The sequence below is a fragment of the Moschus berezovskii genome, chromosome 17 (genome assembly GCF_049115385.1).
Source record: "Moschus berezovskii isolate FMDL1 chromosome 17, NW_MosBer_1.0, whole genome shotgun sequence".
Taxonomy (NCBI): Eukaryota; Metazoa; Chordata; class Mammalia; order Artiodactyla; family Moschidae; genus Moschus; species Moschus berezovskii.
In genome coordinates, this window is record NC_142476.1 from 34,888,824 (window position 1) to 34,902,952 (window position 14,129).

General features: G+C 34.2%; 1 protein-coding gene across 5 annotated transcripts in view; it reads left to right on the forward strand.

The window, feature by feature from the left end:
- Positions 1–14,129, forward strand: part of COP1 (COP1 E3 ubiquitin ligase) — a 221,298-nt gene that overhangs the window by 56,322 nt on the left and 150,847 nt on the right. For 3 of the 5 annotated variants that reach the window (XM_055419200.2, XM_055419201.2, XM_088845315.1), the window contains exons 6-7: positions 3,456–3,524; positions 13,382–13,441. In XM_055419200.2, the coding sequence (XP_055275175.1) occupies positions 3,456–3,524; positions 13,382–13,441 (129 nt within the window). The remainder of the gene's footprint in view (positions 1–3,455; positions 3,525–13,381; positions 13,442–14,129) is intronic. The other 2 variants (XM_055419203.2, XM_055419202.2) reach the window with 2 other exon arrangements.

Genomic DNA, 14,129 nt, shown 5'->3' on the forward strand with positions numbered 1-14,129 from the left:
TTTGTTAAAAATATTTTTAATTATTTATTTTTCATTGGTTTCTATGATTCTTGCATCATGTATTTTGAAGCTCTTTATGAGGTACATACATGTTTAGGATTGTGATGTTTTCTGGATAAATCATTCCCTTTGTCACTATGGATTGTCTGTATTTAATGCTGGAAATATACCTTGTTCTGAAGTCTGTTTTTATATTTTCTTATGTTATTGATAATATAGCTTAAGTAGTTTAGTTATGACTAGCCTTTCTATTGGAGAAGGAAATGGCAACCCACTCCAGTGTTCTTGCCTGGAGAATCCCAGGGACGGGGGAGCCTGGTGGGCTGCCGTCTATGGGGTTGCATAGAGTCGGACACGACTGGAGCGACTTAGCAGCAGCAGCAGCATTTCTATGGTATATTCTTCTGTATGTTTGTACTTCCGTTTTATTGTTGCCTTTATATTTTAGAAGTGTGTCTTTTCAGATGTATAGAACAGTCTTTTGGACTCTGGTAGAGGGCGAGGGTGGGATGATTTGGGAGAAAGGCATTGAAACATGTATATTATCATATGTGAAATGAATCTCCAGTCCAGATTCAATTCATGATACAGGGTGCTGGGGGCTGGTGCACTGGGATGACCCAGAGGGGTGGGAAGATGGGGAGGGAGGTGGGTGTGGGGTTCAGAATGGGGAACACATGTACACCCTGGGCAGATTCATGTCAATGTATGTCAAAACCAATACAATATTATAAAGTAATTAGCCTCCAATTAAAATAAATAAATTTATATTAAAAAAGCTTTTTGTATAGTAAAAAAAAATAAAAGTGTGTCTCTTAAATGTATGTAGTTGAATTTTTAATGATATCTAATAAGCTCATTAATTCAAGTGTTTAAGTCCATTTAAATATGATCATTGCTGTGGCTGGGTTTGAGGTCACCACATTTGTATTTGTTTTCTAGTTTTCCATGTATTCCTTATTTCCTGTTTCTTCTTTCTTGCTTTCTTTAGAGAGCATTGTTGTTCCAGGATTTCATTTTAGCATATTATCGTCTCTATTTTTTGCATGTTGCTTATAATTATTATATTTCTATTGGTTTCTCTAAAGATTACAGAATTCCTCTTTTACTTTTCACAATCAACCTTGAGTTTATAGTGTAACAGTTCCAGGACATTGTTATTCAAATCAACATTAAATATACAGTTGATCTTTAAGCAATGCAGTAAGTAGACATGCTGACCCCTGTGAATTTGAAAATCTGAATCTCACTTGATAATCTGCCCTCCACATCCACAGTTCACTATCTATGTATTCAGCCAACTGTTAATCATGTAGTACTATAGTTTGTATTTATTGAAAAAATGCTGTGTATAAGTGGACCTGTGCAATTCTAACCTGTGTTGTTTAAGGGTCAACTATATACCATTTTCTGGAAAATGTAAGATCTTATAGTATTTCAATTTACCAAGCTCCTACCTTTTGTGATTCAAATTATAAATGTTATAAACTCCACCTATGTTTGCTTTGAAAAGTCACTAGTCTATTGAAGATATGTTGCAAAAAAGGATAGAAAAGGACCCTTTTGAACCAATATATTTACCCTTTGAGATGTCTATATTTTCTCTTGTAGACCTGAGGTTCCATCTGAGTCATTTCCCTTTTGTCTGTATGATTTCTTTTCTGTTTCTTGTAGAGCTGATAGGTTTGATCTTCATAGAAGTCTAGTTTTTTGGTTTTCTTTTAGCACCTTGTTGATATATTTTCATTTTCTGTTTGCTTCTTTGATTCTGATGAAGTTTCCAGTCATTCTTACTGTTCTTCCCCTTAAAATATTGTATCCTTTTTAGCTGCTCTTAAGATATTCTTTTTGACATTGGTTTTCAGTAGTTTGACTATGGTATTCCTAGGTTTCATTTTAAAAATATTTATTCTGGTTGTGTTTCACAGAACAGGAGGATCTGTTTGTTGAACATGTGAACAGTATTCAGCCCTGTGCTCTCTACTTTTCCTTAGGGTTCCAATCATATGTTTTATTTTTCATATTATCCCACATTTTTCTGGTGCTTCTTTTTTTTTTTAACTGTCTTTGAATTTGTTCTTTCTTTCCTCTGCTCTGTCCATCTGTTCCTAACTTTATCTGAAGTTATTTTGTTTTTATTTCAGACTGTATTCTTCATTTCTAGGATTTGCACTTTGATTTTTCAGTTCTTTTCTAATTTTCTGTTTTTTCACTCATGTCCATTTTTTCAATTCTTTAGTAATATATGGAAATATTTTAAAAGTCTTTTCTTTTTTGCTTATCCAAGCAGGTGAGTCATTCGTGAATTTTGTTCTTTTACCCTGTTTTTTTTCTCTTGACTTTCCTACTTCTTTTCATGTCTTGTAATTTTAAAATTATGTCTTCAGTTCAGTCGCTCAGTCGTGTCCAACTCTTTGTGACCCCATGAATCACAGCACACCAGGCCTCCCTGTCCATCACCAACTCCCGGAGTTCACTCAAACTCATGTCCATCGAGTCGGTGATGCCATCCAGCCATCTCATTCTCTGTCGACCCCTTCTCCTCCCACCCCACATCCTTCCCAGAATCAGAGTCTTTTCCAGGGAGTCAACTCGTCGCATGAGGTGGCCAAAATATTGGAGTTTCAGCTTTAGCATCAGTCCTTCCAGTGAACACCCAGGATTGATCTCCTTTAGAATGGACTGGTTGGATCTCCTAATTATGTCTTAGATGTTCTATATTCAAAAGCAGTATAGCTAGACTAAAGTGGTTAATACTTTCTTCCTGAATGGTCTTGTCTTTTTATTTGTCAGGAAGCAAGGATAAGAAGTTGACATGTTTGGGTTGATCAGGAATTTAGCTGAGTTGGAGCTCACTTGTTCCTTGAGCTAGTTTCAGTTCATTGAAAGTGAAGTGGGGAGTTCCTGGCTGTCCAGTGGTTAGGACTCTGCTCTCACTGCCAAGGTGCTGGCACTAAGATCCTGCAAGCCAAAGTGGCCATGCTTTTTTGTAGTATGTACAATACCTCAGTGACGCTTCAAATTTTAACTGGCTAATAAGGGCTACTCTCTAGTTGTGGTCTGAGGGCGTCTCATCACAGTGACTTCTCTTGTCACGGAGATGGGCTCTGTGGTGTGTGGGCTCAGCAGTTGTGCCTCCCGGGCTCTAAGCACAGGCTCAGTAGCTGTGATGCTCAGGCTTAGTGGCTCCCTGGCATGTGGGATCTTCCTGGACCAGGGACTGAACTCGCGTCTTTTGCATTGGCAGGCGGATTCTTGATCACTGAGCGACTGGGGAAGCCCATAATGGCTAGCTTTTAAAAATGCCAATTAGCAAGTAGGAAACTGACAAAATAGAAATGAGACTAACTTAAATGGATGAATAAAGTTGCTTCATACTGATTCTACTGTGGTGTTAAAGAAGACTTTGAACTCAAAGTTGTATTTAAAAGAACAATTATAATTTTCTATTATAGGAATCACATGCAGCCCAACTACAGATCCTTATGGAATTCCTCAAGGTTGCAAGAAGAAATAAGAGAGAGGTATATTATTTTGTGTGTTTTACATAATGTTTCTTTACTGTTGTTGATTCTTGACATTTTTGTCCCCATTTTTGTGAAATCACTTCAGTCTTAAAATTTTATTTAAATATTTGAAAGCATTTAAGTTTTCAGGAGTTGTGTTTGTTTTTTTTTTAAGCTTTGTTATTTAACTTCTTTTACCTTTGCAACTTGATATGTTAAAAATCCATTTTTAGAGATGAGCTAAAAAGTTTTCTGTAGATTTGAAAATAATGACATTACCTCAGCGCTATAAAGAATAGCCTCAAAGAATGAAAGTTAGGCTCAAATGACAGGCTCAAACTTTCACCCTGAAAAGAAAACATACGAGTTACAGTTTTCCTATGATTAAAATGCATGCTGGAGAGGAAAAACAAGTAAAAATATAGCTACGTATTTAGAACTTGGAAAGTGTAAGTCATGCAGGATAACTAAAAAATAACTTTTTATTAGCAATTTTATAAGCATAGTGTGCTAACTAAGTATTTTAATATGTCAAAGTCATTTCACACTAGTATAAAATACGGGAAAACCAAAGACAAAATCCTATATTCTCAGTAGCATGCTAAAATAACTTTGAAAACTGTTTTATATTTAAATTACTGACTGACTCAAATCTTAAATTTTTAATTTCAGTTGTCTAATTAGGTTTTCACTCAAAAAAATATAACCATGTATTTTAGGCTTCAGGCAGTCTTTATTATTTTTTGAAAATAAAAAGATGAGAACTTATTTTGATAACTGTGCATTGCCAGAACTTTATATTATCTTTGCACTTTTTATATTTCCACTTTTTTTTGACTATTCATGATGTCTATTTTTAGCTTTTTTTTTACTTTGTTCAGATTGGATTTTTCCATGTTATGCTTCTGTTTATAGCTAAATGTTGTTCACATGGTTTATGATTGTATTTTCCTTTAACTTTTGCTGAGGTAGCAGTTGTGATTTTAATATGTTTTAATATCTATTAAAATTATTTTCATTATGAATTGAAGATTTATATTTACTTAAATGACTTTTATTTTTTTGGTGGGTACTTTATCTTCAACTTCAATTTGTTTAAGAATCACCTGAGGATCTTCTTAGAATCCAAGTTCTGATGAAGAGGGTGTGTGTTGGAGCCTAATAATCTGCATTTCTGGCAAGCTCCAGATGCTGCTGCTCTTGGTCCTTGAACCATAGTTTAAGTAATAAAGCTGAACATTTTATGACATATGGAAACAAAATTATTAATTCAGTACCCATCCATCATTGCTATAGCAAATTCTTTGGAAAAGTGATAGTCTTTTCTATTTCATACATGCTTTCTCCCCTCCTAAAACAACATCAAATTGGTTTGCAGTAGTTTTATGTGGTTCTTTTTATATTAGACTTCGAACTCATTGAATGAAATTAATACGTAGGAAATTACTTGATAATGAATCAATTAAGTGAACAATCCAAATATAAGGGTAACTGGGGAGTAAATGAAATGGCTAATTATTACCTGTGATCTGAATTATTAAGGTTTTCTTTTCTCTCTGAGATTTTTCACACTTCTCTAGAGTGTCTTAATGCTTGCAACATATTTAGATTTGAAATCGTTTCAGGCAAGAAGGATATATCATATAACTATAAAATAATACAGGTTGACCAGGAGGTCAGTTACTGCTTTTGATTTTTTTTCATCAAGATTAGCTTTCAGACTCTGGAAATTAGCTTTGTGATTTTATGCAGAACTTCCAATTGGGCAGTTGAGTCTGCTCTTCAGAGTTAACATACTTACTTGTTCAAGTGTCACATCTTGCTTTTAGAATTGTAATTTATTTATTTTTTTCTATTGACTCTCTTTTGAGTATTAAGAGAGTATTGTGTTCAAGGCACAGAGTAGGCATTTTCATTAATTGTTTATTTCTGTGTAACAAGTTACCATCAAATTGAATGGCTTAAAAACAGCAAACATTTACTATCTAGTGTCAGGAATCCTGGTGTAGAATAACTGAGTGCCTTGGCTCAGGGTTTCTCGCCAAGCTAAGCAATCCAGGTGTTGGCCAGGGTTCTACAGGGATAGGAATGCATCCAAATTAATTCATTGGCTGTTGGGAAGAGATACCAAATTCTTACCACATGGGCTGCTCCATAGGATAACTTAACTCCACGGCAGCTGACTTCCTCAGAGTGAGAAAGTAAGAAAATGAGAGGGTTTTATAGATGGCAGTCACATGCTTTCTGTAGCTTAATCTTGAAAATTACATCTCAACAAATGTTTTGTTTTTTCTATTAGAAGCAAATTTTTGGGTCCAGCCTACACAAAGAGGGAATTACACAGATTATGGATTCTGAGGTGGGACTCTTTGGAGGCTGTCTTAGAGCCGGCCTACCACAGCACTTAACAAATATATGTTTTTAAATGAACATGCACTATTCTTTTCTTCAAAGTTAGATTGAACAAGAGGGCTCCAGGTTCTATGTAAAAGCCAGTCTCCTTGGTGCACATTTGTACTAGTATTTGAACAATTTGCCTTACATTTTATTCAGTTTAATTTTAAAATATACTTTTGGTCGTTTGTGGTACCTTTTTAATTCCTTGTAATAGGACAGTTTTGAGGAACCTTGGTTTCCTTTTGGTTTTGTTTGAAGTTTTATTTTGAATATAAATATATTGCATTTTAATATTTTTATACAAAGTAAAGCACAGAAAAGTTTGTAAAACAAATTACAGTTTAAAGATTCATAGTGCAGTCATCCCAAGTAACCACCATCCTGATCCAATGATAGATTTTTGCTAGGACTCGTAAAGCTCTCTGCCTACCCTTTCCAGATTATAGTCTTTTCCCTTGCCTTTAGGTAGTCAGTATTCTGACCTCTCTGTTTTTCATTGTTTTAAAGTCTAAGTATTTTTAATTTATAAGTCTCTTCTTTTAAATTAATATAAATGCACTTCTGCATTATGTAATGTTTTGTTCTTCTCTTTGGCTCAGTGTTAAGATTCATCCCTAGTGTTGTATATGGCTATAATCGATTCACTTTTGTTGTTGTATAGTATTCTGTTAATTGAATGCACACCATTTTTGTTATTGCAAACAATGTTACTATCTTATATATATATCTGTCTTATCAAGGTATATATTAGAATATATCTCTCAATGCTTCCTATGTAGAAATGGAATTATTAAGTCATAGGATATGTACATCTTCAAATTTAGTAGATAATGCCAAACAATGCCTGAGTAGTTGAATTGGTTACTCTTCCTACAGGAATTGTAGGAATGCTCCTATTGTACTATATTCTTGACAGTACTTAAGATCAGTAGACTTTTTTCAGTTTAGCTCATATTGGGATATATATTGGTATCTCTTTGTGGTTTTAAGTTGCATTTCCCTGATGGATAATGAGGTTGAGTAGTCAGTACTATAAATTGGCCGTTTGGATTTTTGTGTATGTATGAAGTACTTGGTTTAAGCTTTGTGCATCTTTTCTATTTCATTGATTTTCCTTCTGGTTTGCTTATATATTCTAAATAAAAATTCTTTGTTCTGTCTGTCTGTCTACCTACTTATCTATAGCAGATCTTTCTCCCCTCTAATTGGGCTGCTTTTTTCATTGTCTTAATGATGTTATTTGATGAAGAGAAGTTTCTGTCTATAGTGGAGTCAAATTTATTAGTCTTGCCTGTTATAACTAGTGCCTTTTCTATTAGGTAAAGAATTCTCCACCTGAAATCATGAAGACATTTTGCTATATTATCTACTTGAATCTTTTATTCTTTTTTTCCCCATACATACATCTATAATCTACTTGGGAATTTTTCATATGAATATCCAGATGTCCAAACATCCTTAATTAAAAAGTTCATCCTTTTCCCATTGCTTTGAAATACCATATCTGTTATACAGCATGTGTCCATGCATACATGGGTCTGTTTCCAGGCTCTCTTTTATTCCACTTCTCTGTTTGTCTTTCTGGCAATACCACATTGTATTAAATACTAGAATTTTGAAGTAAGTTACTATTCTTTTTTAGGAAATTCACAGCTATTCATGGCTCTTTGTATTTCTCTATAAATTTTAAAACCAGCTGATACGTTTCCATGGTATACTTGCTGTGATTTTTATTGGGATTACTTTGACTCCATAGATCAATTTGGGAGGCTCTCTTTACAGTATTGAGTCCTCTAGCCGTTGAACATGGTATTTCTCTCTGTATATATAGGTCCTTAAAAATGGCCTCCAAAAAATGGCCTCCAAAATTTTGATATTTTTCAGGATATTATTCTTACATATCTCTATTTTACAGTTGTCCTTAGGTCTTCAATCATTTTTATGCTATTCTAAGTGATGTCTGTGTCTTTAATTTCAGTTTCTTGGTATTTATTGCTGGCATATAGAAATGCAGTTGATTTTGGCACATACTTTTTTTTTTTAATATCCAGCAACTTTGTTAAAATCATTAATTCTGATAATTTATTTGTAGATTATTTTGTATTTTCTTTGCACACATCATCATCTGCAAATAATAACAGTTTAGTTTCTTCCTTTATGATCCTTATATCCTTTATTTATTTTTCTTGTCTTACTCTGCTGGCTAGGATATCCGGTACAATGATGAATAGAAGTGGTGATAGCGGGGCATCCTAGTCTTGGTGCTGATCTCAAAGTGAAAGCTTTCAACGTGTCACCATTAGGTATGATGTTTTCTGTAGGTTTTTGGTAGGTATTTTTTTTAATCATTCAAGGAGCTAAGTTTCTATTCCCAGTTTCCTAAGATAATTTATTTTTTTAATTGTAAGTGGGGGTTGAGTATTCTCCAAAATTTTTGTGCAGTTAAGATGATATAATTTTTTTTCATTATATTAAAATGGATCATTATTTGTTTAACATTAAAAACTCAATCAGCTTTGCACCTAGGGTGACCAACTGTCCTGATTTGCCCAGGAGTGTTCTAGTTTTATCACTGAATGTTCTGTATTCTAGATAAGTAGGACAGTTGTTTGCCCTCCTTGGTTCCCTTATTGTATCTGTATTAATAAGATTGTTCTTTAACTTTTTATACACTGATCTTGTCCGGTTTTGTTATAAAGTTGATTTTATCAAATTGGTTGGAGAATGTACCCTCTTTTTCTGTTTTCTGGAAGAATCTGTATAATCTGGGATGAATATCTTGCTGAATGTTTAAGGATTTTGCTGGAAAAGCTGTGTGGACCTGTTGTTTGCAGAAACTTTGTTGATTCATTTACTGCTTGTTCAGATTTTTGTTTTAGATACCATTTTTGACATGTTATATTTTTTTCAAAGAGTTGTCTATTTCTTCTAATTTTTCAAATTTTTTAATATTAGATTGGTCTTAATACTAAGTTTTTAATTCCTCTAGAATTTTCAGTGATGTCTTTCACTCCTGACTCTGCTTATTGGTGCTGTACATTTTTCTGTTTGTTTGTTTGTTTGTTTTGATCAGGTCATGTCAGGGATTCAGGGATGTATCAATTTTATGAGTTTTATCCAGGAACCAGCTTTTTGGCTTTGTTTATGTTCTCTATTTTATTTTTGTTTTCCATTTTCTTAATTACCCTCCTTATGATTACGTTGTCCATCCTTCTACTTTTTTTGGTTTTATTTCGTTGTTTCTCTTCTAATTTGTTAACTTGGATATACATATTAGTAGGCAGACTTTATTTTTAATAATATACACATTTCAGGCCATAGTTCTTTTACTTGCATCTAAAAGTTCAGTCGCTTAGTTGTGTCTGACTCTTTGCGACCCCATGCATCACAGCACGCCAGGCCTCCCTGTCCATCACCAACTCCTGGAGTTCACTCAAACTCATGTCCATCAAGTCGGTGATGCCATCCAGCCATCTCATTCTCTGTCGTCCCCTTCTCCTCCCGCCCCCAGTCCTTCCCAGCATCATAGTCTTTTCCAGTGAGTCATGGCATTTTCTAATTTTCATTATACTTTTTCTCAGGCATGTGGGTTATTTATAGATAAACTTATTACTGGGATATTGGGATTCCTTCATTTAAAAAGAAGTTACTTGTTTTTGGTTGTGTTGGGTCTTCGTTGCTGCCTGTGGACTTTCTCTAGTTGTGTCAAGTGGGGGCTACTCTTCGTTGCTGTGCACAGGCTTCTCATTGTGGTGGCTTCTCTTGTTGCCGAGCACAGGTTCTAGGCACACAGGCTTCAGTAATTGTTACTCATGGGCTCTAGAGAGCAGGCTCAGTAGTTGTGGAACATGGACTTAATTGCCCCGTGGCATGTGGAATCTTCCTGGACCAGGGATCAAACCCACGTCCCCTGCATTTGCAGGTGGATTCTTATCTACTGTACTACCAATGGAGACCTTTTTTAAAAAAAATTATGGATTTCTGTTATATTTGCATTGTTATCAGAAAATAATTTGGTTTTTAGAGTATGATATTTGCACTGTCACATGTTAGTTCATTAAATTTTGAAATATTCGTGCTTGTAAAGAATGTGTTTCCTGCAGTTGCACAGTGTGGTAAGAATGTTTTGCATCCTGCTGAATCTTTGATTCTTTGTTGTATCACTAACTTATTTGAGGTGAATTTCTTATATATAGCAGAGGTTTTTCATTCACTCTGCCAGACTCAGTCTTATAATTTTGTATTTAAACCATTTACATTTAATGTAAAAGAGTTTAAGCCTGCCATTTTATTATGTTTTTGTTTCTTTTCTCTTTTGATTTTTTGTTCTCGTGTTTTTTCTTTAAGAGTTACTTCACTGTATTTATATTTTTTTAAAGACTTTTTTAGAGCAGTTTTAAGTTCACAGAAGAATTAAGAAGATAGTACAGAGATTTTCCATATATTCCATAGTAATACACATTTAAATTTCCTCATTTTTTTTATGACTTGAAAGCTTATTTCTTCTTAGCACTGAATATTATTCCATTGTCTTTATGAACCACATCCGAAGGACATCTTGGTTGCTTCAAATATTGTTAATTATGACTAAAGCTGTTATCAGTGTGTTTTTTTGGAATTGTAAAGTTTTTGGCTCACTTGGGTAAATACCAAGGAGTGTGATTACTGGCCTATATGATAAGAATATGTATAATTTTTAAAGAAACTGCCAAACTGCCTTTCAGAGTGACTGTACAATTTTTCATTCCTACCAAGAATAAATGAGAGTTCTTGTTGCTACACATCTTTTTCAGCTTTTGGTGTTGTCAGTGTTTTGGATGTTGGATATTCTAATCAGTATACAGTGCTTTTTTTAAAAAAATTTATTTTTAGTGCTTTTTTTGTTTATATAGTATTATTAATTTTGCTACTTTTTTTTTAACCAGTTTTTTTTTCCTGAAAGTTTATCAGTATTCTTTTGTTCAGTTGTGACTATTTCAGATAATTGATGTGGTCTTGGCAATTGTAATTTATTCTGATTATATTAGCTCTAAAAAACAAAATTAAGATACTGAATTTAATACTTCAGCATATTTTTATTCAATCATAGTGAAGGTCAAATAAATGAGTTCCAATGATACCTAACTGCACCAAAGCTAATGTCAATTAAAGGGGGTTCTATTTTTGAATTCTTTTATGTTTTAGTCTTAAGGGATTCAGAGACTTCTGTTCTTCATTTTTCAAATTTTTAAATAATTTCTTTGGGTTGTAATACAGTATACTGTGTTGAGAGTGCTGGCTATTGATGACTTTGGACTATCCTCTCAAGTAGCATTTCTCCATCTTATGTGTTTATTATTATTAATATTTTAGTATCCCCAAAACTCACGATAGTGTTAAGGCAGATTTGATCCAGAAATTTGTCAATTTTCATTCCCATTTGTGGTCTGTTTTCATTTAGATAATGACAGTTCAGCTTTATGAACTTTTTCTTCATATGTTTCCAAATCATTCTTGGTCTCTGCTTTATGCTTTTATTCTAGATTCTGCCTCTCTGGTTTATGAAACACATTTGCAGAGTGAACTTAGCCTAGTTGTTCTTTTTGCTTTTTAAAACAGTTATCCTTTGTCTTTCTTCTATTTCCTCATAGTATAATGTCTTATATTGATGCCTGAAAGGAGAACACTTTTTCCTTTATTCATTCCCTCTCTCCATATTTCTGGCCACCAACTACGTAGGTGATTTCTTACACCAGCTTGTTCTCCAGTTCTCTGTAGATACAAGCAGAGTGTCCTGGAACTCAATTCAGGCCAGTTCTATCTAACACTGTCTATTTGGAGTTGGCCTCAGATTCCACTGGTTGAGAACTCAGTCCCACAAGACTGAGCTGCCCCTTTAGATCATAATTGCATGTCCAAGAAGTCACTTGTATATTTAACCTACTGGCTATAAATTGGTGGCTCCCATGTCCCCCTCCAAGGATATGATAATTTGCTAAAATGGATCATGTAACAGGAAAATAGTTTACTCACTGGATTATCAGTTTATTATAAAAGGATAGAACTGAGATATGTGGGAAGGGGCATGGAGCTTCCGTACCCTCTCCAGGTGTGCCATTCTCCCAGCATCTTCATGTACTCACCAACCTACATGTTCACCAACCCGGAAGCTCTTCCCTAGACTGAATTCCATGAGGCCAAGGGCTAGAGTTTTCTAAATCCCGTTCTTCACAGAACTTAGCAAAATGTTTAAGATTGGTTAATATTTGAGTTAATATGTTATCAACTGTCTAAATATTGCCTCAGAAGAAAACATGCTTAAAAATCTGTTTATCCCTACTAGTTATTAGGTAAAATAAAGTTAAATAATAAGGTACTGTTTTCAAGTAGTAGTATTATAACATAGTAGTTAACAGCATGAATTTTGGAGCTGCCTTGATTTCAACTCCAGTTCTGCTGTGTACTTACCGCGATCTTGTGCAAGTCACTTAATCTTTCTGTGATTTATTTTCCTGTGTAATACTTCCTATTGCACATCTGGCAATAAGTATTATATAAATATATTCATTATTGTTATTTTATATTCTAAAAACTGGCTCAGGGGTTTTCCCTGAAAGTTCAGTAGTTAAGACTCAGAGCTCCCAACACAGGGGACATGGGTTCGATTCCTGTTTGGGGAACTGAGATCCTGCATGCTGCACGACATGGCCAAAAAATAAAATTGGCTTCAATATATTTGGCTTAGATTAAGACAGCCACTTATATATAATAATTATAGAAATTTAAATTTGATAGTGTTTCTGGAAAGTGGTTTTGTTTCATGTAGTGAAGAGTTTCTGTTTCTCTTGATCAAATAATTTCATTTTAATAATCAATAAAATTTGGAATGCAGACTCATATAATCTAAAATGCAGACTCTTATGGTTCAGAATTACTTATGAATGTCAAATATATCATTACATATGATATAACAATTAAAATTTTTGCATTTTAAAGGCATGGGTAAAAGTTACGGTGCAATAGGCAGAATGTCAAAGATGAGGCATTATCTTAAATATGTTTTAAAAAATGCATAAGAGGGTAACGTGATTGTTTTTGGGTGGTAGAATTTAATCTTCGAGACTTATTTTTAAAATGAGATTAACAACTGACATGCTGACATTAATTGCTGACAGTTAAATGAGGTGATTTGAAAGTTCTTTGGATATCTTCTGTTTTTATTAAATCATATTGTTATTGTTCATCTTTAATATTTTTGTTATAAAGTCAATTATTGTATTAAAGAAAGTACTATTTTCTTAAATATTAAGTCTTTACATTTACTTCGTAACATAGGAACTTTCAGTGCTTTTTATCTGCAGTTTTTCACCCCTACAATTTACCATTAGGGCACAATTTCCTAGAAATCATATTCCAAATGTAAAATTACTTTATGATTGTGGTCGTGCTAGTGTGGTTTGGTTTAGGCTTTTTTTTTTTCCCCCCTCTCTAATCTACAGCAACTGGAGCAGATTCAGAAGGAGTTAAGTGTTTTGGAAGAGGATATCAAAAGAGTGGAAGTAAGATCAAGAATTTCTTACATCTTGAGTAGCTTTTCAATTTCATGAAAATTGTGCTTTTCCTTTATATTGCTGCATTAAATTTATGGGGTTAGTCTCCATTATATAGAAAGTAACAGGCCTAATTTCTGCAATAATTTATTAGGAGCCCTTTTCCTCTGAGTTAATGATCAAAAGTTAGAGTTTAAGCAGTTAGTAAACAAAGCTAATATTTGCATCAAGAGGGATGTTACTTTTCTTAATGTTTGCAAAGAATATTTTCAAAGTAGAGACTGATATATCCTGTTTTTCTGTACTTTGGTGAGTTGAACAGTAATGATCCAGTTGTCATTCAGTTGCTTAGTCGTGTCCAGCTCTTTGTGGCCCCATGGACTGCAGCACACCAGGCTTCCCTGTCTTTCACCAGCTCCCAAAGCTTGCCCAGACGAATATCTATTGAGTCGATGATGCCATCCAACCATCTCGTCCTCTGTCTTCTGCTTTTCCTCCTGCTTTCAATCTTTCCCAGCATCAGAGTCTTTTCCAGTGAATCGGCTCTTTGTATCAGGTGGGTAAAGTATTGGAGTTTCAGCGTCAGCATCAGTCTCTCCAGTGAGTATTCAAGATTGATTTCCTTAGGATTGAGTGGTTTGCTACTCTTGCAGTCCAAGGGACTCTCAAGAGTCTTCTCCAACACCACAGTTCAAAA